The 25,042-nt window shown below is 46.2% G+C and overlaps 1 protein-coding gene across 2 annotated transcripts in view; it reads right to left on the bottom strand.

Moving 5' to 3' along the window:
* Positions 1 to 25,042, bottom strand: part of LOC127648390 (ethanolamine-phosphate cytidylyltransferase-like) — a 43,377-nt gene that overhangs the window by 2,308 nt on the left and 16,027 nt on the right. For both annotated transcript variants that reach the window (XM_052133055.1, XM_052133054.1), the window contains exons 3-12: positions 21,393 to 21,554; positions 17,920 to 17,986; positions 17,748 to 17,832; positions 17,285 to 17,326; positions 14,324 to 14,462; positions 9,188 to 9,270; positions 8,980 to 9,057; positions 2,684 to 2,749; positions 2,506 to 2,571; positions 1,163 to 1,251 (exon numbers count right to left, since the gene is read on the bottom strand). In XM_052133055.1, coding sequence (XP_051989015.1) covers positions 1,163 to 1,251; positions 2,506 to 2,571; positions 2,684 to 2,749; positions 8,980 to 9,057; positions 9,188 to 9,270; positions 14,324 to 14,462; positions 17,285 to 17,326; positions 17,748 to 17,832; positions 17,920 to 17,986; positions 21,393 to 21,554 — 877 coding nt within the window. The remainder of the gene's footprint in view (positions 1 to 1,162; positions 1,252 to 2,505; positions 2,572 to 2,683; positions 2,750 to 8,979; positions 9,058 to 9,187; positions 9,271 to 14,323; positions 14,463 to 17,284; positions 17,327 to 17,747; positions 17,833 to 17,919; positions 17,987 to 21,392; positions 21,555 to 25,042) is intronic.

The raw sequence follows: 25,042 nt of genomic DNA, 5'->3' as shown, positions 1-25,042 counted from the left end.
GAATTACATTGCGGTCATTTACAAAGAAATACACAGATAGCTCCCTTCATCAGCTCGTTTAAAAAATCAGACAAAGCAAGAAAACGGTGTTTACATGAGCTTTGAAATAATCTATGGTCTAATGGTTATTCTTTGCTTTAAACATCAAACCTTGATGAGGTGCCGTGAACTTCGTACACTGGATAAGCCTATAAAAACATCGGTTAAGGTGTTTACATGCAACACAGAATTGGGGTAATGGGCAAAAATCTTTTTTTAGTAAGCCTTTTTTGACCTTGCACCAAAAAATTAAAGGCATTTAATATGTTTACATGACCACACATGTCATCGGTTTATTGAGCATAATTCTTGTATAATTTTATGCCATAAGTTTATTAAGAATGTGCATGCAAAAGCGCTCATTGATTTCATAGACAATGAGAACGTTTACATGCAAACCAATACACTGATTACTCTCTAAAATCAGCATATTTAAAAAATCAAAGAAAGAAATCCAAGTTTACATGACATTTGAAATTATTGTGTTATTCTCGTGTTTGACATCAAATCATAAAGAGGTGTGGGCTCAACATGTACATTGGATAAGCCGGTAAGAGCATTGGTTAAGGTATTTACCGGCCACGCAAAATTGGCGTAATGGGCAAAAATCTACCTGTGTCGATCGGTTTATTCTTACACCATTTATGACTTTACAACCAAGAGCGTAGCCAGGAAAATACTTTTGGGTGGGCCTCAATAAAAATGGATGGGTTAAGTTAGTGGCCAATTTGTTTTTTACCAAATTGTCTTTAACAGAAAAGCGGCACATTCAATCAGTTCTTTCACACTTTCAGAAATCAGAATTTGTTCTTTTTTTTACAATTTCATAAATATATATTTAAAGTCAAAGAATATTCTCTAATATTCTGGGTGGGCCTTGGTCTAATCTGGGTGGGTCTAGGCCTACTAAGGCCCAACATTGTCTACGGCACTGTTTACAATGATAAAGGAATGCTATTTATTGCATTTACATACCCACACACATTGTCGGCTTATTAAGCATAATCGTGTCAGAACGTACATGTAAACACCCTCAATGATGCTAGGTATGTCCATTTCAATTTACTTTCTAGGACACCCAATCAAACATTCAAACACAATTAATCAGAGTAAATTGCAACACCTGTTTTTGATGATCCTCTGTACAATGTCGTCAGTGGTGAGAATGTTTCCGCTGTCCACTGTTTGCAATATCCCCATTCTCCTGGGCACCTGTGAGTAGAAAACATGAACATGATCAAACCATCACACAGAAGCAGGTCTCAACAATTAGGTTGGCCGGAGGCAAGTGCTGCAGTTATGCTGTCAATTCAGTTTGTGCAAGCAAGGGTGTAGGTTTGGTTTGAAAGTTGGTTGGAACATATTGCGAGAGGATAACATTCAAAATGTAGGTATTGAGAAAATGCAAGTAAAATCAGTCTGGTAATCTAGCCAAAATGACATTTACTTCCATATATAACAAGTCTAATTTCCTATTTTTTTTCTATTATTCTGAGGAATAATGTGGTTTTAGAAATGACCACTATGGACTGCACGATATGGAGGAAAAATGTGATATGCCTCAAACTTGTTTTATAATGTGACGTACATAAAACGTAAATTTGCTTAAATAAATTAACTTCAAGGATTGGACATAAGATACAAATGGAAATCCGCCCATCTAATCTCCAGAAAATTATTTTTGAAAAATATTTCATAAGTATTTAATATTTCAAAAAGGACTGTGATTGTTGCATCCTGAACAGCGCTGAAAAAAGTAACAGGTGCCAAAACCTAGCTGCTGAAGATGGATGACTAGCATGGTCTTACTTATGAAGCTGGTCAATGCTGGTCTTGGTGTTTCCGCTGTTAGGAAGGTCGCCTTCTTATATAATTGATCTATTGTCACACATTATACATAATTGTTTTTTGCATATATACAGTGAAATCATTTTTTTCACATATCCCAGCTAAGCTGGGGTCAGAGTGCAGGGTCAGCCATGATATGGCGTCCCTGGAGCAGAAGGGTCAAGGGCCTTGCTCAAGGGCCCAACAGTGGTGTCTTGTTGGGGCTTGAAACCCTGACCTTCTGGTCAGTAACCCAGAGCCTTAACCGCTGAGCCAATATTCCCTTCAGGAAATGTCAAATGTCACTATGGTTACAGGCGTTATTCATGACTATGACAAAAATAGAATAAGGGATTGATTATTTATTCATACAGATAATATTTGATCCCCTACTGTAAAACTTGAGTCACGCCTGTTAGTAAATACTGTTTTCCAAACACTGAGTGAACGTAGCCTGTGACTGAATGGCGGTTCCAATATTCCTCTGTCAGCAATATTAGCTCAACCAATAGTGTGAGTTTGGGACTGTAGAAAGTAAAACTCTGAACTACTAGCCCAACCGGAAGCAGAACAATCCTTATTGTTGAGTCCTGAAAAGTGTATTGTGCTGCACTTAAAGAGGAGGTGAAATGTACTCACGGCATAAGGGTCTGATCCATCTCTGTCTGGAAACACTTCTGTTTTCCCATGGCACACCAGATCCACCTGCACCATGGAGACAGTAAGTGAGTTACTCACTATGTTGGACAGACAAATATCATCTGTCAACAGTTCTGCCAAAAGAATCAGGAATGTAAATCAATATGAGAATGTATACCTTGAAATGGTCCAGTAAGTCTTTAGTGACTGCGTATGGTGCCCCGATCACAACCTCAGAAACATACTGAAAGTGAAAGTTCAAATTCCATTGTTTATACATTCATATAATATAAAGACTTGAGACAGAATCAGTTCTATATGTTTTGTCTCTGCCCAAAAAAATTGATTTGACCTTTGTATATATTTCCCCTTCTGTCGCTCTCTCCACGTTGTGTCAGAGAAGCGACACTAGGGGTCTCTCTTGAGCGCCGATATCCACCTCTGATCTATGAAAAAAGGCCAATGAGAGTTGGCAACCAGTATTTGCATGTCCCGCCCCCGGACATAACGGGTATTTAAGCGGCGCAAATACGGGAGTTCATTCAGAAAATTTCTTCGGAGCCGATGGTCGTGTTTGCAGACTGCTGCGTATTACACACCGAGCTGTTGGCATGCTGTTGGATTCTACGGCGCACAACAGCGGCTTTCTCCTGTTTGCACGGCTGTGCACTTCCTGCCCCTGAGCGCATCGACAGTTGCAGATAAGAAAGATCTCTCACGAGTCTTTCATTCATAAAAGAGTGATTTTATTTAAAAGAGTAATTTCCTCAAAAGAGCAAAAACACAGCGGTGTTGAACGTCCTTTTAAGGACGCGTCTTTTTAAAGATGCCTTTCCGCCCCTGTGTTGTTTCTGGATGCGGTAGAGTACTCTCCGCTTCCGACGGCCACAGGCGTTGTCTCATGTGTCTGGGCAGTGATCACACCGAGGCTGCGTTTGTGGATGGTTCATGTTCTCATTGCGAGAACCGGACGCGCCGCTTCCGCCCAGCATGCCATGGCTCTCCTGCAGGTCCACCAAGCCAAGGCACTTCGCAACATGCACGGGGGTGGCCCTGATCCCGACACGCTGCAGGAACTGCGCTCAGCGACCGACCTCGCCCTGAGAGCGACGAAGGTCACAGCGCAGGTTCTCGGGCAGGCGATGGCCACCCTGGTGGTCCAGGAACGTCAGCAATGGCTGGACTTGGTTGAGATGCGTGAAGCCGACAAGACTCGCTTCCTCAACGCCCCTGTCTCCCAGTTCGGCCTCTTCGGCGACACCGTTGAGGACTTTGCCCAGCAGTTCTCCCTGGTGAAGAAGCAGACGGAGGCCATTTCGCACATCATGCCACGCTGCAAGCTTGCCGCCACGGCCCAGGCCCCACCTGCTCGCCGAGGGCGTCCTCCCGCGGCCAGAAGACCTTCTGCTCCGCCCCAACCTGGGCCCAGCTCTCAGCCCCGGCGTCGAGCAAACCGCAGGAAGCGTACGCCCCCTGCCTCACGGACCCCGTCGAGGACCCGGAAGGCTCCCAGGCGTCCCTGAGACAGCGGACCCAGAGGACGAGAAGTTAGCTCCGGAGATGGTAAGACCGCTCCGTCCCCCGGTGGAGGGCCGGGAGGAGAATCTTTTATTTTTTCATTTGCCGCACCCCCTGACGGGGCTGCGGTACCCAAATTCTCAATAAAAGAGCTATTTCCTTTACCTATGGGTCACATGGCCCGCAAATGCCGTTCTCACGGCACCTTGCTTTCAGGCCTCAACATTCTCGGCGCCCAGGATGCGGTGCTTCCGCCCTCAGCCCCACGACTGTTCCCTGGCTGGCCGGTTCAGACGAGTACAGAGGACGCCAGCATCAGACCTCCTCCTCAGTCACGAACCCGCCCACTGCCGGGTGCGCGGAACAAGGTAAGTGCTTTGAGTTTATTCTCAGCACCAGAGCCTCGGGACGCCACAGCGCCTCCCGACGCCGCGTTACCTGTTCTGCACCGCTGCGAAGCCCCGCCGGGTACATCCAAAATACTCGTCCCCTTGATGCCCCTAGCACGGAGCTTAGAGGCATGGCTTTCACTGCCCAGCTCGTCACGGTGGCTGCACTGGACCATCCGACTCGGTTACGCAATTCAGTTTGCCAGGTCTCCGCCCCCTTCGTGGGCGTTCGTTCCTCCGCAGTGCACGGCGAACATGCCCACTCCCTGCGCGAGGAAATCGCCTCCCTTCTAATCAAGGACGCGATAGAGCCTGTCCCTCCGACCGAAACGAAGAAGGGTTTCTACAGCCCTTACTTCGTTGTACCCAAGAAAGGCGGCGGCATACGACCGATCTTGGACCTGCGAGTTTTCAATCGGACCTTGTCCAAACTCCCGTTCAAAATGCTTACCCAGAAACAAATTCTGTCTGGTGTCCGGCATCTAGATTGGTTCACAGCGGTAGACCTGAAGGACGCGTACTTCCACGTCTCAATTCGCCCTCGACATCGACCCTTTCTACGGTTCGCGTTCGACGGCCAGGCGTATCAGTACAAGGTCCTCCCCTTCGGCCTGTCTCTGTCCCCTCGCGTCTTTACGAAGGAGCGGGCATACGCATACTCAATTACCTCGACGATTGGCTCATTCTGGCCTCCTCGCAGGAATTACTACGCGCACACAGAGACCAGGTGCTCGAGCACCTCGGCCGTTTAGGGTTTCAGGTCAACTGGGAAAAGAGCAAGCTCACCCCGGTCCAGAGCATCTCTTTTCTCGGTTTGGAGTTAGACTCAGTCTCAATGACAGCAGTCTCTCCAACGAGCGTGCTCAGTCAGTGCTGGAATGCCTCGCTTCTTTCGAACCAGGCACCGTGGTCCCTCTGAAACGTTTCCAACAGCTCCTGGGGCATATGGCATCCTCCGCGGCAGCCGTGCCACTGGGGTTGATGCATATGAGACCACTTCAGCATTGGCTCCAGACTCGAGTCCCGAGACGAGCATGGCGCCACGGCACCACGGCACGCACGGCGTGGAAGTTACCACTGCCTGCCTCCAAACCTTCAAACCCTGGACAGACCTCTGCTTTCTACGGGCAGGAGTACCCTTGCAGCAGGTGTCCCATCGCGTTCTGGTTACAACCGACGCCTCCAAGTTGGGTTGGGGCGCCGTGTGCAACGGGCGCGCAGCCGCAGGCCGGTGGAACCAAGGCCCGCTGCGCTGGCACATCAACTGCCTAGAGCTGCTGGCCGTTTTTCTTGCCCTGAAGAAATTTCTTCCATTGATTCGTCGCAAGCATGTCCTAGTCAGGACAGACAGCACCATGGTGGTGGCCTACATAAACCGCCAAGGCGGAGTACGCTCCCTCCATATGTCACAGCTTGCCCGTCGTCTCCTCCTTTGGAATCAGCAGCGACTGGAGTCACTGCGCGCCACTCACATCCCCGGCAACCTCAATGTGATAGCGGACACGCTGTCAAGACACACCTTGCCTGGCGGAGAGTGGAGGCTCCACCCCAATCGGTCCAGCTGATTTGGGACAGGTTCGGCAAGGCCCAGGTAGACCTATTTGCCTCCCAGGAAACCTCCCACTGTCCGCTCTGGTATGCCCTCACAGAGTCTCCCCTTGGGACAGATGCTCTGGCACACAGCTGGCCCACGGGGCTGCGCAAGTACGCTTTTCCCCCAGTGAGCCTTCTTGCACAGGTGCTATGCAAGGTCAGGGAGGACAAGGAGCAAGTCACTCTGGTGGCCCCCTACTGGCCCAACCGGACGTGGTTTTCGGATCTCACGCTCCTCATGACAGCCCCTCCCTGGCGAATTCCCCTGAGGAAGGACCTTCTTTGTCAGGGACGGGGCACGCTCTGGCATCCGCATCCAGACCTCTGGAATCTCCACGTGTGGTCCCTGGACGGGACGCGGAGGATCTAGCCGGCCTACCTTCGGCCGTCATAGACACTGTTAACCAAGCCAGAGCCCCTTCGACCAGGCATCTTTACGCCCTGAAGTGGCGTCTGTTCGCGGACTGGTGTTCTTCCCGAGCCAAAGACCCGCAGAAGTGCGCAGTTAGGTCAGTGCTCGTGTTTCTTCAGGAGAGGCTGGAGAGGAGGCTGTCCCCCTCCACCCTCAAGGTGTATGTTGCCGCTATCAAGGCCCACCACGACACGGTAGACGGCAAGTCTCTTGGTAAGCACGACTTAATCGTCGGGTTCCTAAAACGTGCCCAGAGGATGACTCCCTCCCGGCCTAACCTGTTTCCCTCCTGGGATCTCTCGGTCGTCCTTATGGGACTCCGGAGACCCCCCTTCGAACCGCTTGACTCAGTTGGACTCAGGGCCCTCTCTCTCAAGACCGCCCTGCTGATCGCGCTCGCTTCCATCAAGAGGGTCGGGGACCTGCATGCGTTCTCTGTTAGCGACACTTGCCTGGAGTTCGGTCCGGCAGACACTTTCGTGATCTTAAGACCGCGACCGGGCTACGTGCCCAAGGTTCCTACCACACCCTTCAGGGATCAGGTGGTGAACCTGCAAGCGCTGCCCCGGGAGGAGGCAGACCCAGCCCTTTCACTGCTGTGTCCAGTACGTGCCTTACTTATTTACCTGGACCGCACACAGAGCACCAGACGCTCTGAGCAGCTCTTTGTCTGCTTTGGGGGACAGCAGAAAGGAAATGCTGTCTCCAAGCCGAGACTCGCCCACTGGGTTGTCGACGCCATTTCCCTGGCTTATCACACCCAGGCCGTGCCCCCCCTTTGCGGGTCCGAGCCCACTCCACCAGGAGTGTTGCGTCCTCGTGGGCACTGGCTAGGGGCACTGCCCTAGCAGACATTTGTAAAGCAGCGGGCTGGGCAACACCTAACACTTTTGCGAGATTCTACAATCTCCGAGTTGAGTCAGTATCGTCCCGTGTTCTCTCAGGTACCGAGCCCGTAGAACTCGGTGGCACGTCCACGATCTGACCGGGTGAATCGCTTCCACCCAGCGCCCTTCCCCCTAACCAGGGGAAACAGTGTGCCTTCTTTCCCAGGAGATCCCAGGTTTGGGACACTGGTTGACTCCTCCCTAGCCCTCGTGGGTCGCAGTTCTGCGGAGGAACTCGCCGACCCAAACCACTGCGGGTACCACTAACTACCCTGTACTGGTATAGGTGCCCCACAGGTAAGGCCTCCTGTTCGGACTCCCCCTGTGTGTAAAACCACGGTTCTGTCCCCTCACGAGAGTTGACTCTTAGGCAGTTACAGCTGCCTCGGGTGCCGTGCTGTATGCTTCCCCCCTCTGCGAGGCTGGATCTACCACCGCACTACTGTTCCGCATAAGACCTAAGTATAGGCCATGCGATGTATTTGCCACTCAAAATTTGCCTCCCCTCCCGAGGTGTGGCCTCCGCAGGGTCTTCTCCGCCCTACTAAGGGCTAAGACCCCCTTCCTTTAATGCGTGTAAGGGCCCCGGCCGTAGTTGCTCTATGCGAGAAACATAGAGAGAAAAGAGGCCCAGCCAGGCTGGCCCGTTCCCATGTTGGCGGCCGTCACCTTGTTCCCCCCTCTAGGGTAATAATAAGGAATCCTGATGGCTTAAATGGGGCATTGGGGAAGGGTACGTGCAGCCTGATACAGTTGGTCGTTCTGCACGTAGGAATGGCTCGCTCCTGTATCAGCAGATCACGTACACGGCTCAGCGCATGGCTCTTTTTAAGTGGACCCCTAGTGTCGCTTCTCTGACACAACGTGGAGAGAGCGACAGAAGGGGAACGTCTAGGTTACGTATGTAACCTCCGTTCCCGATGGAGGAACGAGACGTTGTGTCTCCCCTGCCACGTCGCTGAGCCGAGCCCCTGTTGTGGCCGGACCATTTCCGGCTCCTCAGAAAAATCCTGAATGAACTCCCGTATTTGCGCCGCTTAAATACCCGTATGTCCAGGGGCGGGACATGCAAATACTGGTTGCCAACTCTCATTGGCCTTTTTTCATAGATCAGAGGTGGATATCGGCGCTCAAGAGAGACCCCTAGTGTCGCTTCTCTGACACAACGTCTCGTTCCCTCCATCAGGGAACGGCGGTTACATACGTAACCTAGACGTTTTATTTACATTTTTTTTCGCAGGGATTGCCCTCCACTGTATGAGCTCAGTTCAATTAATCCTTCTCTCTATAAAAAAAGGAGTACAAACCCATAATTCCTGTATAATTAATAAAGGGCACAACAAAAGTGTTAAAGAAAAACTTGATGTGTGAAAAACTGAATTGTCTGCATTTTGAGTGAGTTTGATACATGCGTAAATAATTGTTCATCATGTTCATGATATACATTTGCAGCAATTTATAAGCAAAGCTTTCCCCTGTAGAATGATTTAGCGGGCAAGAAAACTGAATCCTTTTCAAAATAAAATGAAATCTTATTTTCCCTAGCAACACATCTAATTTATTATCAGATTTTCAGTTGTGCAGCCCACCATTAACGTTAAAGCATTCAGTATAGGAACGCCTACAATCAATCAACAGATTGTGAACAAGATCAAAAGAGAAATGGAGTACTCACTCGGCAGGCCAGCACACTCAGTGTTCTCTCATGGATGTTCATGATAGGATAGTTTTTCCCTTTGTAACGATTCACCTCCTACAGTGATAACAGAATCAAACAATATAGATCTCTTCTTTCTATTCTATAATAATAAGAGGTATGTCCAATCAAGAAAATTACATTTGAAATATATTTCAAAGAGTCCAGCATCCAGCTTCCAGCTTACCTGATCGAAGTGTAACCCAACTATAACATATGGCTTGTCAGAAAGCTTGGACACTGCCTCCAGGAAATCCACATGACCAATGTCTGATGTATGTCTGGTCAAGGAGGACAACATTAACAGTATCACAAGAGACGTACACAAATAATGCTTTCATACAGTATTAGACGATGTCTGTTATTGGCTTTCGCCGATACTGAGGTGAATGGGAAATGCAGAGAAGCGATTAATCGGCAGATACTTTTAAATTAAATTCATTAGAAAAAAATCCATTGCTCGGATAACCTGGTCATTCAGTACATTCAGGTAGTCAGCTGAGTTTTTTGCCGTATAACGTTGCTGAGCCTAGACCTGACCAATTGAAGCAACCCCAGATCATAACACTTCTTTAAATCCAAACGGCGACTTCGTTTTTGGCCAGGAAGTGTTTCTTAGGATGCAAATAATCTGGATTCAAAGAACAACTTTTGTGTTGTTCTCTAACAAGTCAACTGTACCTGGGTAAAATGTTGTGCACTTAAGAAAAGAATCAATGTTACAGCATTTGGAACTCTGGTGGCTTTTATTGATCCAATTTTCCAAAAACCTCTTCTAGCAAGAAATTTAGGTGTTTTTTAAATGTTAAAACGCAAACATATCAATATTTCTTAAGCTTCTTTCAAGCTTGTTTGGACTGCCTTTTTTTTGATCAAATATGGATCAGAACACGCTAGATATCCAACCTTACGATCCAACGCATCTATGATCGTCGAGTCACATGACCAGATGTGGTATGCTACTGGCCACCTTTGCGTGTGATTGCATGTGCGTATGAGGTATAGTTCAAGATGTTGTATTTGGGCTTGTTTGAATCGGGATCACCTACTGCATGTTACAATGTGCCAAGTAATAAGTGAAAAACATGACAAAATGCAACATCATTTTATTATATACTTGTGAATTTGTGTGGATTTCATACACAAATACTTTCTGTAGTTTGGTCAGATGATTTTAAACAAATATGCTTTCCAATGTTATATAACATATTGCTATCTTTGTTTAATGACTTTACAGATTGTAAATTATATTTTTATGATCACTAATTTGTAAATTATGAAAACAAATGAAAAATTAAAGTATTATCTAAGAATCGGTTGCATCAATGACACAACTTTCGAACAACACCTATTTTATGAAGATCAAGCAAGTGGTTATTGGATTTATTTAAAGCATCTTAATGATTAAAGAACAAAGCAAGAATACAAAATAGAACAGAGATATGCAGGAAAGGATAGAAACCATTTTCTCACCTTTTCAATAACAAACATTTAACTCAATATAAAAAGAAAAATAGAAATAACATAATAAAATATATATATTTTTCCACATTCAGCCAAAAAGTATTTTGGACACTCAAGTCTGTTAGGAATTCCTTGTCTTGTTTCACTGTTGCCCTCTGTCTGCCATTTTTGTCACCTTGCATTCCATAGTTTTCACTTTTGTCCCTTGTTTAGCTCCACTGTCTCACTTGTCATTGTTTAGAACTACACTTCCCAGAATCCACCTGCCATCATCACTGCCATTTTGTTCATTGTTTTCACCTGTGTCTCATTCTGTCATCACTCACTGTATTTAAGCCCTGCTTTTTGTTCACTCCTTGTCGTTCGTTGAATGTTGTTGTTAGCCTGGTATGTGTTCCCTGCCCGTGTTTTCTAGTTTTATGTTTATTTCCCCATTGAGGGTTTTCCTTTGTGTTTTTTCTTGCTTGTTTACTTAATAAAGTTGAACTGCGATTGGATCCGCATCTCCTCGTCTGCTTCGCTGCCTCCATTCGTAACAGAACGAACAAACTAAACATGGATCCAGCGGTTTGTAAAGCGAGCTGTCAGCTGCTCAGCCTTAGTCAAGGAAATCGTCCGGTGGAGGACCACATCCGCGATTTCCTCGCGATTGCGAGTGCCACCGAATTCCCTGACTCTGACCTGGTGGGGTTTTTCCGGGCGAGCCTGAACAGTGCGCTCAAGGAGCGGTTGCCACAGGCAACGCGCGGCTGGACGCTCCACGCGTTCGTGGAGGAGACTCTGCTGGCCTGCGGTTCATCGTTTACTGTGGGCATCATCGAGGAGAACCCTGCCACTCCTCCCACAGTGGTAACTCTCCCTTCTCCCGTGGTTCGTCCCTTCATGCCTACCACGGCCAACGAGCCAGCGTTGCCAGCTTCGTCCGCCCGGCGGAGGAGGAGAAGAGGAAAGGCTTCTGCTCCCCAGTCTCCGCCTGCCACGGTCAGCGAGCCAGAGCCCTCGTCAGTACGGTCAGCGAGCCAGAGCCCTCGCCTGCCCCGGTCTGCGAGCCAGAGCCCTCGTCAGCTATGGTTAGCGAGCCAGAGCCCTCGCCTGCCCCGGTCTGCGAGCCAGAGCCCTCGTCAGCTACGGTCAGCGAGCCAGAACCCTCGCCTGCCCCGGTCTGCGAGCCAGAGCCCTCGTCAGCCACGGTCAGCAAACCCAAGCCAGCGCGTACCACAGTCACCCAGCCAGAGCCTGTCGCCTCAGAGGTCAGTGAGCCAGTACCTGTCGCCTCAGAGGTCAGTGAGCCAGTACCTGTCGCCTCAGAGGTCAGTGAGCCAGTACCTGTCGCCTCAGAAGTCAGTGAGCCAGCGCATACCACAGTCAGTGAGCCAGTGCCTGTCACCTCAGAGGTCAGTGAGCCAGCGCCTGTAGACTCGACCGTCCCTGAGCCAGCGCCTGTAGCCTCGACCGTCCCTGAGCCAGCGCCTGTAGCCTCGACCGTCCCTGAGCCAGCGCCTGTAGCCTCGACCGTTCCCGGGCTAATGCCAATAGCCTGGACTGACCAAAAGCCAGCGCCAATGGTCATGCCCGTCCTAGAGCCTGTGCCCCTCGAGCCTCCCGAGCTTCCCAGAGCTCCGCCTCCCGAGCTTTCCAGAGCTCCGCCTTCCGAGCCTCCCGAGCTTTCCAGAGCTCCGCCTCCCGAGCTTCCTAGAGCTCCGCCTTCCGAGCCTCCCGAGCTTTCCAGAGCTCCGCCTTCCGAGCCTCCCGAGCTTTCCAGAGCTCCGCCTCCTGAGCTTTCCAGAGCTCCGCCTCCCGAGCTTTCCAGAGCTCCGCCTCTCAAGCCTCCCAGGGCTCCGCCTCTCAAGCCTCCCAGGGCTCCGCCTCTCAAGCCTCTCGAGCCTCCCAGGGCTCCGCCTCTCGAGTCTTCCAGGGCTCCTCTTGAGCCTTCCAGGGCTCCGCCTCTCAAGTCTCCCGAGCCTCCCAGGGCTCCGCCTCTCAAGTCTCCCGAGCCTCCCAGGGCTCCGCCTCTCAAGTCTCCCGAGCCACCCAGGGCTCCTCCTCCCAAGCCTCCTAGGGCTCCGCCTCCCAGGGCTCCATCTCTCAAGTCTCTCGGGTCTGCCAGGGCTCCTCCTCCCGAGATTCCCAGGGCTCCGCCTCTCGAGCCTCCCTCGGCTCTGCCTCCTGAGCCTCCCACGGCTCCGCCCCCTGAGGCCTCTGAGCCTCCCTCAGCTCCGCCTCCAGAGCCTCCCTCAGCTGAGCCTCCCGAGCCTCCTGCGGCTCCGCCCCCTGAGCCTCCCAAGCTTTCCATGGTTCCTCCTCCCTCGGCTCTGCCTCCTGAGCCTCCCACGGCTCCGCCCCCTGAGGCCTCTGAGCCTCCAGAGCCTCCCTCAGCTCCGCCTCCAGAGCCTCCCTCAGCTGAGCCTCCCTCGGCTCCGCCTCCCGAGCCTCCTGCGGCTCCGCCTCCCGAGCCTCCTGCGGCTTCACCGCCAGAGCCTTCCAGGTCACCGCCTTTGTGGCCTCCTCCCAGGCCTCCTGACCCTGTTCCCGTCCTGTGGCCTTCCCCCAGGCCTCCTGACCCGGTCCCTGTCCTGTGGCCTCCTCCCAGGCCTCCTGACCCAGTGCCTGTCCTGTGGCCTCCTCCCAGGCCTCCTGACCCTGTTCCCGTCCTGTGGCCTCTTCCAAGGCCCCCTGACCCAGTCCCTGTCCTGTGGCCTCCTCCCAGGCCCCCTGACCCAGTCCCTGTCCTGTGGCCTCCTCCCAGGCCTCCTGACCCTGTTCCCGTCCTGTGGCCTCCTCCCAGGCCCCCAGACCCAGTCCCTGTCCTGTGGCCTCCTCCCAGGTTCCCCAAACCTGTCCTTGCCCGGTGGCCAGCTCCCTGACCACCTGAACTTGCCCTTTGTGCCCCCTTGGACTTCCTGCCTGCTATCTGTGCCCCCTTGGACTTCCTGCCTGCCATCTGTGCCCCCTTGGACTTCCTGCCTGCCCTTTGTGCCCCCTTGGACTTCCTGCCTGCCCTTTGTGCCCCCTGGACTGTCTGTCTGCCCCTCGTTGCCCCCTGGACTGTCTGTCTGCCCCTCGTTGCCCTCTTGGTCTGTCTGCCCACCTCAAGCTCCCCCCCAGTCATGGACATTTTTTGTTTTGTTTTATGTCACTGTGATCATCTGGAATCCGATCCTTGAGGGGGGGCTATGTTAGGAATTCCTTGTCTTGTTTCACTGTTGCCCTCTGTCTGCCATTTTTGTCACCTTGCATTCCATAGTTTCAATTTTGTCCCTTGTTTAGCTCCACTGTCTCACTTGTCATTGTTTAGAACTACACTTCCCAGAATCCACCTGCCATCATCACTGCCATTTTGTTCATTGTTTTCACCTGTGTCTCATTCTGTCATCACTCACTGTATTTAAGCCCTGCTTTTTGTTCACTCCTTGTCGTTCGTTGAATGTTGTTGTTAGCCTGGTATGTGTTCCCTGCCCGTGTTTTCTAGTTTTATGTTTATTTCCCCATTGAGGGTTTTCCTTTGTGTTTTTTCTTGCTTGTTTACTTAATAAAGTTGAACTGCGATTGGATCCGCATCTCCTCGTCTGCTTCGCTGCCTCCATTCGTAACATAGTCAAACTTAATGTCTGTATATCATGACATTAGATTACATAATGTCAAAGCAAGTGGCATTTGCAATAAATAAATAAATGCTGCTAGAGCTTTTCTCAGAACTACTTCACATTTCTGAGTCATTATTGAAGTGCACTACTTTTATGGTGCTTTTTTGTCAGCCCCTGTCCTTATTATGGAAAAAATTGTAAGAAAATTATGACAGAATTTTCATGTTTTGGGTGAACTATTGTTAATCTGTATAATCTTAAGCGTGAAAGGATACGGAATAGGTCAAAAGCTCCAGCCACATAGATGATGGTGTCTCCTGGCTGTGGCTCCTGCCCTGAGGCAAACTGGATGATTTTTTGGGACGTCTGCAGGAATTGTGACACTCCTGTCCAGGGACTGTGGCCCTTTGGACCCTGTGTAGCAGTACAGAAATGATAAACTTCACAGCAATAAATTAAAAGGCAACATGATATCAAAATTGATACTATTTATTTTCTTAGTACATGTTCCTGGTCTTATTGTGAATGATTCATAAGTGCACATTAGTCTAAAGAAAAAAACATTAGTCTTCGTGATGTCACAGTTTGCACCTCTTATTATTCAACCAGCTGTCATACTGAGACCACTTTTCACCATCGAGTCTATCTATAAATCCTACCCAAATAGTTTTTCTTGTTGAATGTCCTGTTTCACACAGAAATGCTTCACATTATGGAAGTAATATGGATTGTAAACCTACTTTTATGTTGATGTTTCACTGGCAACCCATTGAGGGAACCAAACAGCATGGCAATAATTTATTACTGTCAAGTGTACACAAAACTTTCTTGTGTAACTGAGGCCATCACAGCACTGCTCTTTCTTCATTTGGAGGCGCTGAGTGGGAAGTGCTTAGTCAATGTTAAACTCAGGCACAGAGGTACCATTCATGGCTTTGATTATGGACTGGGACCACAATAAAGCTTTTCATGTGCCAACTTGGCAGATTCGCGTGAGGGCAGCACTAGCCGCAGGAGGACAAGAGAGCAAAGCAGAAAAAACAAGTGGGAACCCTAAATAGAGAAATCTGAGAATGACATTGCAATTTTCTGATCCATTTACCTTTATGCATTTGGCAGACGCTTTGACCCAAAGTGACTTACAGTGCACTTATTACAGGGACAATCCCCCCGGAGCAACCTGGAGTTAAGTGTCTTACTCAAGGACACAATGGTGGTGACTGTGGGGATCGAACCGAAAACCTTCTGCTTAACAGTTATGTGCTTTAGCCCACTATGCAACCACCACTCTATATCCATGTTAATCCATCTCAGCCGATTACGGACAGTCTGAGCACTGATGGAGGGATTGTGTGTTCCTGGTGTAACTCGGGCAGTTGTTGTTGCCATACTGTACCTGTCCCGCAGGTGTGATATTCAGATGTACCGATCCTGTGCAGGTGTTGTTACACGTGGTCTGCCACTTCAAGGCCAATCAGCTGTCCTTCCTGTCTCCCTGTAGCGCTGTCTTAGGTGTCTCACAGTACGGACATTGCAATTTACTGCCCTGGCCACATCTGCAGTACTCATGCCTTCATGCAGCATGCCTAATGCACATTCACGCAGATGAGCAGGGACCCTGGGCATCATTCTTTTGGTGTTTTTTCAGAGTCTGTAGAAAGGTCTCTTTAGTGTCCTAAGTGACCTTAATTCCCTATCGTCTGTAAGCTGTTAATGACTTACGACCGTTCCACAGGTGCATGCTCATTAATTGTTTATGGTTCATTGAACAAACATGGAAAACATTGTTTAAACCCTTTACAATAAAGATCTGTAAAGGTATTTGTATTTTTACAGTTATCTTTAAAATACTGTGTCCTGAAAAAGGGACGTTTCTTTTTTGAGTTTATATACACACACACAATATAAATATATATTAAATGTAATGTGGTGTAACTATCAAGTAAATTGTATTAAAATACATTTATTGCAGCTTAAATACAGGAAAATGTATGCAACTTAATCATTAATTTAAAAAAAGGGTTTTTAAACATATCTTTCTTATAAAAAATGTTCTTTTACTAATATCAGGAATTTTTTAGTCACAAGTAATAAGACATTTTATTGGTGTTACCCCATTTGACCTGAACAAAATTTGCCTTTTCATAAAATAAATGCAAATATCTGATTTTTTTTAACAGAAACAGATTTTAAGGAGTCCGCTCTGTTTTATGCTTTTTTTTTCTTTCTTTCTTGTCACATAACAAAATGGCTACCTACATGTTGGTTACACCACAAGACTTTTGGTGAACAAAATATTTTAAAAATAAATATTATTCTGCACTATTCCAGCCAAAATTTCTTTTTTCAATTTACAATATTTTTTTTTACTGTCTCTGGATGGTTACACTAGAAAACATGTTCATAATATTAGAGGTGCATTCAATTGATTGTCTAGTCTTAATTTTAGTTTTAATGTATTTTAAGATTGTATTTAAGACTTTGTATTCACGTCACTGACCCTTAAAAGTTTTACAGTGACAAATAATTCATGGAATGTCTCAATTAATATATGGCCATAGAAACTGTTTACACAATTATAATACAAACATTTTATAACTGCTATTTAAAGCAGTTATAGATGCAGTTCAAGATCAGGACAGATCAAGTTTCCAATAGATACACTCCCATAAGCTGCAGCCACACAAATAAGTGCAGATTTGACTTATTTTATGCATATTAATGCTGAAAATCACTTGTTACGTGGAGGTGTCACACTTCAGGGCTCAATAAATGAACATTTCAAATTTAATTGGAGGTAAAACTCTAACTTGAAAATAACTTTTTTCCTTTTTGTTGAGGTCCTGATTAGCAACATTTTCAATGATCCACAAGAGATTGGCCATTTATAAATACTGTGCAAAATAGAGTAAACTTTGTCCAGTCCAGTTCAAAATGTCCAGTCATTTTTCAAAATAGACCCAATTACATAATGTCAACATATTTAAACAGTATTTCCATCCACATGTTTCTCTATTTCAAAGTTCAGTCATACGTCAGGACAACACATTTGACTTAAAATTGCTGAACAAATTCAAACACAATTTTATTAGTTAAGTAAATGACCTTTTTGTTGTCCACCCAAATGATAAGAATGAGAGAGAAAAAGATTGACCGTTTCTGTAAAGTCATAAAATGACTTGTCATGTCAACTGCCCTGCTACAGATAAGAACAGCGGAGGGAAAATAGTACTCACTCTTCCAAAGTTGTCTGTGTGTTGTTGATAGTCTGAACTGCCCTGAGGAAGGAAGATAAAGAAATCAATGTCCAATTTGACATCGAGTGAGTAAATAAAAACAGAGAATTAGGTCAGAAACATACTCGACACAAGTACACACACAGAACTGACTGTCTATGCCATTATAGCGGATGTGTTTTTATTCAGGTCGCTAGCCAAAAACATGCCGACAGTTTAACTAACTTTAACTCGCTCAGCAAGATCTTCAAACTGTTGCTCTGCCGTGACAGTTGACCTGAACAGAAAACTGACCATAAAAGACAGTTTATAATAATGTCCACCACTGCGCCCCTTGTGTCATCGCTGAGAATGCAACGTGTATTTGCGGTTATGATTTACAATCGGAAACATTTCAGAATGCAACAATTATTATCTGGAAGCATTTGCATGCGTACAGTATGTTTTGACGACAGCGTCTTACCATGTTGCTGTGATGAGCTTTAGTCATGAGCAGCATGCGGCCGACTAGGTCTGTGGTGGACACACCTTGCGTTCTCTTACACTCTCTGTGAACATATCCACTCTGAGTGAGAACCAAATTAAACAAATGAACAATATTAGCATCATGAAAGTCTGGGGTGTTTTGGGCTTACCTGTACCTACCCGACTCTTTCACTTCCTCATACGTGTCTTTTCCATCCACAGTGAGTGTGATGTCATCTGAGTAGATCAGACCAAAGGTATGGTTATGAAGATAAAAACATGCATCAAAGTCGGCCCAATGTTGCTTCCAAATCAAGAGATAAATGAATGTGACATTTCAAGCTACATGCTCTTCATCAGATGAAGATGTGTGATGAAGAGGATGTAGCTCGAAACGTCAGCTCTCTCAATTGATTTGGGAGTGAACCGTCAGTGTGCCGACTTCGATGCATATTTTTTGGTTGTGCACCTGGATACATACTTTTTATGATTTTGGATGGTTATGAAGGTGTCAACAATGAACTATAGTGCCAAAAAACTTCAATCTAAAGTCAGAGATTGCAATATGAACTAAATTCTTCCAAGACCAAATGATCTGAGCTATGCTATCTACATATTTTCGTTTTATATTACTCTATAATCTTACTGTCACGGTTCCAACGGTCAAGGAAAACCAGGAAATATCTGGGAATTTTAAAACTGTGATTTCCAGGCCTGGAAGAGTCATGGAAATTAATAAAATCTTCAAAGTCATGGAAAAGTTGTGGATTTTTTTTTTTAAATTGTTAATATATTTTTATTTATTATGCTCCTAAATTATTTCATCGGGGTGTTACATTGCACTGGATTAAAAACACATGGTGAAGAGTTTAAATATATCATCTTTAGAATTCCTGACCGATTAGAGACAATGATGTATACGATTAATAGCCTTTGCGATGATCTTTAGCCTCAGAGGAAGTTCTGACATTGTCGAAAATGTAGCATCGCAGCCGTATAGTCATAGTATGACTGTCAGTTGAGGAAGTCCGCTCCTCTCTCGCACCCCAATTCACTGTTTTCAGCTAATCCCTCTGAGTATGCGCCTTGGAAAGAAACCTGCTCCACATTTGCACCCCATAGCAACCTTTTACTTTTAATAAATTTACTTTAAACGTCTGTAAACTTCTTTAGTTAAGATTCACATCAATCCAAGTTTTAATCCAAATCAGCATTTACAGTTTGATACAATTATAGAAATCTATGTCATTCTAACACAACCCACCTATTTAGTTTTCTCCAATGTGAACACAGAACTTTGTCATTTTTCACACCACAAGTCTTTTTATTTCCACAATAAATCTTTGCTGGTAGAATTGTGGCTACCTCCCCCACTCACGTTCATTCTCAGCATCAGTCATTTTCTGTATTTGTGATCAGTCTGTCTTAATATATAGACCTATTTAACAAAATCCATCGTTCTTTTTGTGTTATGCTCGTGATGAAGTTTAAAATTAATTAAAATTAATCCCATTTAAACTGACTTCCATATCAGATTAAATATATTTACATGTTCTCAAATAGATACATATTTTTAGCAAAGGCTTTCTTTAATCTCATTCTTAGTTTCATAGATGGAGGGTAAGGCTATATGCAACCACCTTAGAGGTTAGTAAAAATTAAGAAAATTCTTGCCATCTGCAGCCATACATTGAATACAAAAGATTTTTCAAAGTAATAATTCTTTTGGCGACTCAAGACTAGAGCAATGCGTGATTTACAGTAATAAGCACTGTCATTCCAAAAGCAGCTAAATATGATTAAAACGGTTAAAGCACTTAAAGCACCATCATAATCATAAACGGTCCAAACCAACAATGTCATACAGTGATAACTTAGTTAATGGGTTAGTTCACCAAAAAAAAATTCTCTCATCATTTACTCACCCTCATGCCATCCCAGATGTGTATGGCTTTCTTTCATCTGCTGAACAACAAAACGAAGATTTTTAGAAGAATATTTCAGCTCTGTAGGTCCATATAATGAAAGTGAATGTGACAAAATTCCACTTAAGGGCAACTTAAAAGTACTCCTGACAACTCTGGAGGTCAAATCCATATCTTCTAAAGTGACATGATAGATGTGGGTGAGAAACAATATTTAAGTCCTTTTTCTTCACTTTCACTTTCACATTCTCCTTCTTCTGTTTTTGGTGATTCACATATTGGTGTGTATCGCACCCTACTGGGCAGGGAGAAGAATTTATGATAAAAAATTACTTAAATATTTATATTTTTCTCACCCACACTAATGGTATCATGCCAGAATACATTAAATTAACCACTGGAGTCTTATGGATTACTTTTATGCTCCCTTTATGTAGATTTTGGGGCTTCAAAGTTTGGTCACCGTTCAGTTGCATAGTTTGGACCTACAGAGCTGAAATATTCTTCTAAAAATCTTCATTTGTTTTCTGAAGAAATGCACAGCTGGGATGCCAGGAGGGTGAGTAAATCATGAGAGAATTTTCATTTTTAGGTGAACTATCAGTTTAAGATAATATCCAGTGGAGTGAGTCTGCTTCATATGTTTAAGGATTGTGTCATCTCAGAGCTGGCTCATTTTGAGTTTGATTGGGACGCTTAAATCTTTTGATTTAAACGTGAATGGATTTCAAGAAAAAAGGAACATTACAAACTTGGATGAACTCGTTTTCAGTGCAACCACGATCTAATAAATACGTTTTAATCCAAGAATTACACTTCTTTCATTAATATTTGTTTTAAAAATAAGAATTGAAGATACCTTGCGCATTGATGCAGCGGCCGCTGCCACTCAAACAATGTAAGGTGAATGTGGCCGCAGCCACTGATCTAGAGTCAGCTTTTCCCTTCTCACTACTGTGGTATTCCCAAAGCAGTAATCGTAATTCCATATAGATACCTGTATCCATTAATCAATGCATCATGCCCACGGCCAAGGGAAGGCTAAGCCTATGCTAACTTTCTTAAAAGGAATTTACCAGGACAGGTAGTGAGAATAAACTATTTTTGCAAAGCTAGGCCTTAGTCACCAAAAAGAGGCTCCTAACAAAACTTCTTATGCTAGTAAAGTATAAATCTGAATTCACATACTTTTAGAGTATGTACTACATTTTATGTTGAACTTATTTCTTGTCCATTAATAAATTACATTCTTTAGGTATGCAGGTGAACAGTATAAATACATACCCGGAGATACTTCATCCAGGAACGTGGACATTGTCTCGTAACCCCAATATATGATGTAATAACAACAACTGCAAAAATAATCTACTCTGGTTTTGTTAAACATGCACCATTTCACTACAAGGAACAACTTTCAGTTTAGCCATTACAGTTAAAGGAGGCTTCTGACTAACAGTTTCCGGAATTTTTTCCCTTCAATTTAGCGTTTTAAATCCGATGGCTACTTACGTCTTATAACTTACATGCCATACTGTTTTAGGCATACTTCTGTATATACTAGGGAAGTGGGCATATTTGGACGTGGGGCTAGCGTGCTAATTGCTACAACACATATTGATTAATACCTAAAACTGACCCTTTAAAAGACATCAAGGACATTGTGAATTGTTGTCTCAGTATGATTGTTTTTGCACAGGTTATCATGTTAAAGGTCTGACCTCCATGAACACAGAAGTCACAGCAGTATTTGTCCAGCGTCTCAAGCGTGGTGACGTATGGAGCTCCTTCCACGATCTCATCCACCCACTTGATGGCTCGCACCATCTTGTATCTCTCTACTTGCGTGAACACTGGAGGACCTTTGTGTTTAGAGATCTCATCTGCAGGAGGAGAGAGACTACATTAGCATCAATCTCAGAATATTTAATTTTTAACTTCTAACATTTGTTGGATTATTTTATTTACAATTAACACTTTTTATTGATTCACACTATATATATATATATATATATATATATATATATATATATATATATATATATATTGTGGCAACGGGAGTGTGGTCAAGCGTCCGTCCAGAGAGAGAGAAATAAAGAGCCTTACTTGACTGCATCATTGCTCTCCATCTCCTCCCTTCCATCTCCGAACATGGAGTTCCTACACTGGTGCCGAAACCCGGGATCTGGAAGTACGCCCCATGGAGTCCTACCAGTTGGCCGAGGACCTCCAGTCCCTCACCGGCCGACATCAGAGCCACCAACAATCCCTGCTTGAGCTGTGCCAGGACCAGGATCGCAGATTCTTTGAGATCTTGCGAGCTCAAGCAGAGGACCGGAATTCGATCCGGAGACTTCTTGGCCAGGAGAGAGCCCCAACTGTGACCCCGGACAACCACAGCCCCCTGCCCCCACCCACACTCCTGAAGATAAGGGCAGAAAATGATGCGGAGGCGATCTGTTCAAGCAGACCGCTGAGATCTGGAGCTGGCCACGTGACCAGTGGGCGGCCCGGCTCCTTACGCTCTTGTCCGGGGAAGCCCAGCATGCTGCTCAACAACTACCGGCGGCTAACCTCCTGGCCTATGCGACCTGAAAAAGGCCATCCTACAGCGGGTGGGTCGGAATTTGGAGAAGTACTGGCAGTTCTTCCGGTCCCTGAAGCTGGGGAGGTCCGACCGCACATTTGCCTTCACCCAATGGCTCCGAGACGCGTGCCAGAAATGACTGCTGGCGGTCAGTTGGTACTGGAGCAGCTAATCCTTCGTCTGCCAAAAGGAACGGCGGAGTGGGTCCAGTGCCACCACCCAGCATCGCTGGAGGAAGCTGTCCAGCTTGCGGAGGACCATATGGCGGCATACCCGAGGACGGAAGAGCCCTCTTCTTCTCTCCCTCTCTCTCTCTTCCCCCTCCCCCTGTGTGTTTCCCCTCTCCTCTCACTCTGCTCTCTCCACAGGGCCTGTTCCTGCCCCCAGGAGGCGAGGAGCTCCGCCACCACGGCTAGTTCCCCGCGCAAGGTGATGGGCACACCCCTCCGCATTTACAGTGCCCCGTCACTCTCCCCCTCAGGTGGAAGTGTCCGCCGATGCAGGTGCGGGCATGGCGTCTGGGCCGGCTTGCTGGAGTTGCAAGGATCCAGGGTACTTCCAGGATCAATGCCCCATGATGGAGCTGGGGACAGTGGTCTGGTTCCCCAACACCCCACAGGCTGCCCCCCAACCGAGCCGGAGCATACCAAATACCAGTAAGAATCAAGGGGGTATTCGCCAAGCTTTGGTGGACACTTGTTGTAATCAAACCACTATCCACCAACACTTGTTTCAACCGAGGCATTGGGCAAAGATAAAATGGTGAGGGTGAAGTGTGTGCATGAATTTTTGACAATATTTTTACATTTAGCTGGATCAGGGAAATTGGATGGCTTACACTCCATTGGATCTTTGTCCTTTGTGGCCTATGTAGCTTAGCAAGTAAAAACACTTACCACCACACCAGGAGTCGACATCTAAGATGTGGAGGCAACTGAGATTCGTCCTCCGCCACCCGGAGTGAGGCAAGTCACTACGCCACCATGAGGAATTGGGCATTCCAAATTGGGGAGAAAAGGTGAAAAAATACCCCCCAAAAAAACTAAGAAAAAAGAATCAGATTGATCCGGGCTTGTGTTGTGGTTGGCGGAAGCTTTCCACTCTTTAATGATTCCGTATAAACTTCTAGCAAAAGTGGAGCCAGTTCTGTAGCATAAGATCTAAAAAAATTCAGTGGCAAAGCCATCTGGCCCCAGAGCCTTGCCATGTAGGCAAGGCTTTAATTACCTCGCAACCTCCTCCAAGGTAATCTTAGAATTAAGAGAATTTGTTTGCTCAAATGGCAGTTTAGGAAGTTCTAATGCTTTCACAAAGTTTCTAATATCTTCTTCAATATTCAAAGATGTGGAAAAACATCCATTGTTAATACCAGCGGTCGAGATAAATATTTCACCACCAGCAGATTTCAATGAGGAAATGGTAGAAAAAGACTCTCTCTGTTTTATTTATCTAGCCAGAAGCTTCCCTGCTTTGTCCCCCCAACTCAAAGTATGACTTGTCCTGATAAGTCTTGCCCTGATTAGCCAAAACTCCACCTTCCTTGACGAAATAGTATTATATCTGTGTTTCAATCGGGTCAGTTTTCTGAGGCCATTAGACGACATTCGGTGCTTCAGCTCTGCGTCGGCATATTCCCATTTGAATATTTTATTTTAATATTCCCTTCCAATTCCACAAGTTCTTTTGGTGAATGCAGCATAATGTACAATCTGGCCACTAAGAACTGCCTTAAGTGCCTCCCAAGCCACACCACAGAGGATACTGAGGACCAATTGGTCCACCAATTAGATATTGATTTCAACCTTCAGCATTCGTTGGAATTCTGGATTTTGCAAAAGGGATCCATTAAAGCGCAAATTATATGATTTCCTTTTCTTCATATGTGGCATCACCTCTAAAGACACAGGGTGAGATCTGAGACTAAAATGCTGCATTAACCCCGCGCATGACAGCGCCAACTGACATCCATCCCTCCAAACTCCAGCCAGTAGCAGAATAAGCACAAAGAGTGTGTAGCTTTATCCATAAAACTGTCCTGAAGGTGTGACACTCTACAAAGTAAACTCCAGCTGCTATATGGAACCAGCACAAAAAGAGCATGCTGAAACCTCAAACAGTCAAGCAACTTTTCAGTAAGCCGTGCCACTCAGCTGCAATGGGAGTACGACAAGATGACCCACTCACTCCATTGACTTTGCCAAAAATGCTCCACATAACAAATTCCAGCCAACAGGAGGAACAAGCACAAAGAGCGTGTAGGTTCATCCATAAAATTGTCCTGAAAGTGTGTTACTCTACAAAATAAAATCTAGCCGCTAGGCAGAACCAGCACAAAAAGAATCATTCCTTTACTCCTCGCGTAACACAAGATCTTTATTTAATCGATCGGGGCCTGTCTCCCTCTGCAGATCGACGAGCAGGAACCCTGTGAGCTTGCCCTTATGGCCTGCTATGTCGAGCAGATTTGGAAAGAGCCCATCCAGGAATTTCACCATATCCTGTCCCTCAGCTCCCTCAGGGATTCCAATGATACGGACGTTATTCCGCCTGCTATGGTTCTCCATGTCTTCCAATTTCTCCAGACACGCTCCAAATCCACCTTGGTCACTTGCGGATTAGCAGATAATTCCCTCTCCGATGACTCCAGGTAATCAATTCATTTCTCAACATCCCCCACTCTTGTAACCACATCAGTGAACTTCACCTCCTTGGCAGTGATCGATTGACATATCACAGCAAGATCCTCCAAGTCAGCAACGACCTTCTTTAGCATTGCTGACATGT

Source organism: Xyrauchen texanus, chromosome 8 (assembly GCF_025860055.1).
Source record: "Xyrauchen texanus isolate HMW12.3.18 chromosome 8, RBS_HiC_50CHRs, whole genome shotgun sequence".
NCBI lineage: Eukaryota > Metazoa > Chordata > Actinopteri > Cypriniformes > Catostomidae > Xyrauchen > Xyrauchen texanus.
The sequence above is the reverse complement of the archived record's forward strand: the minus strand, read 5'-3'. Positions and strand labels throughout refer to the sequence as shown.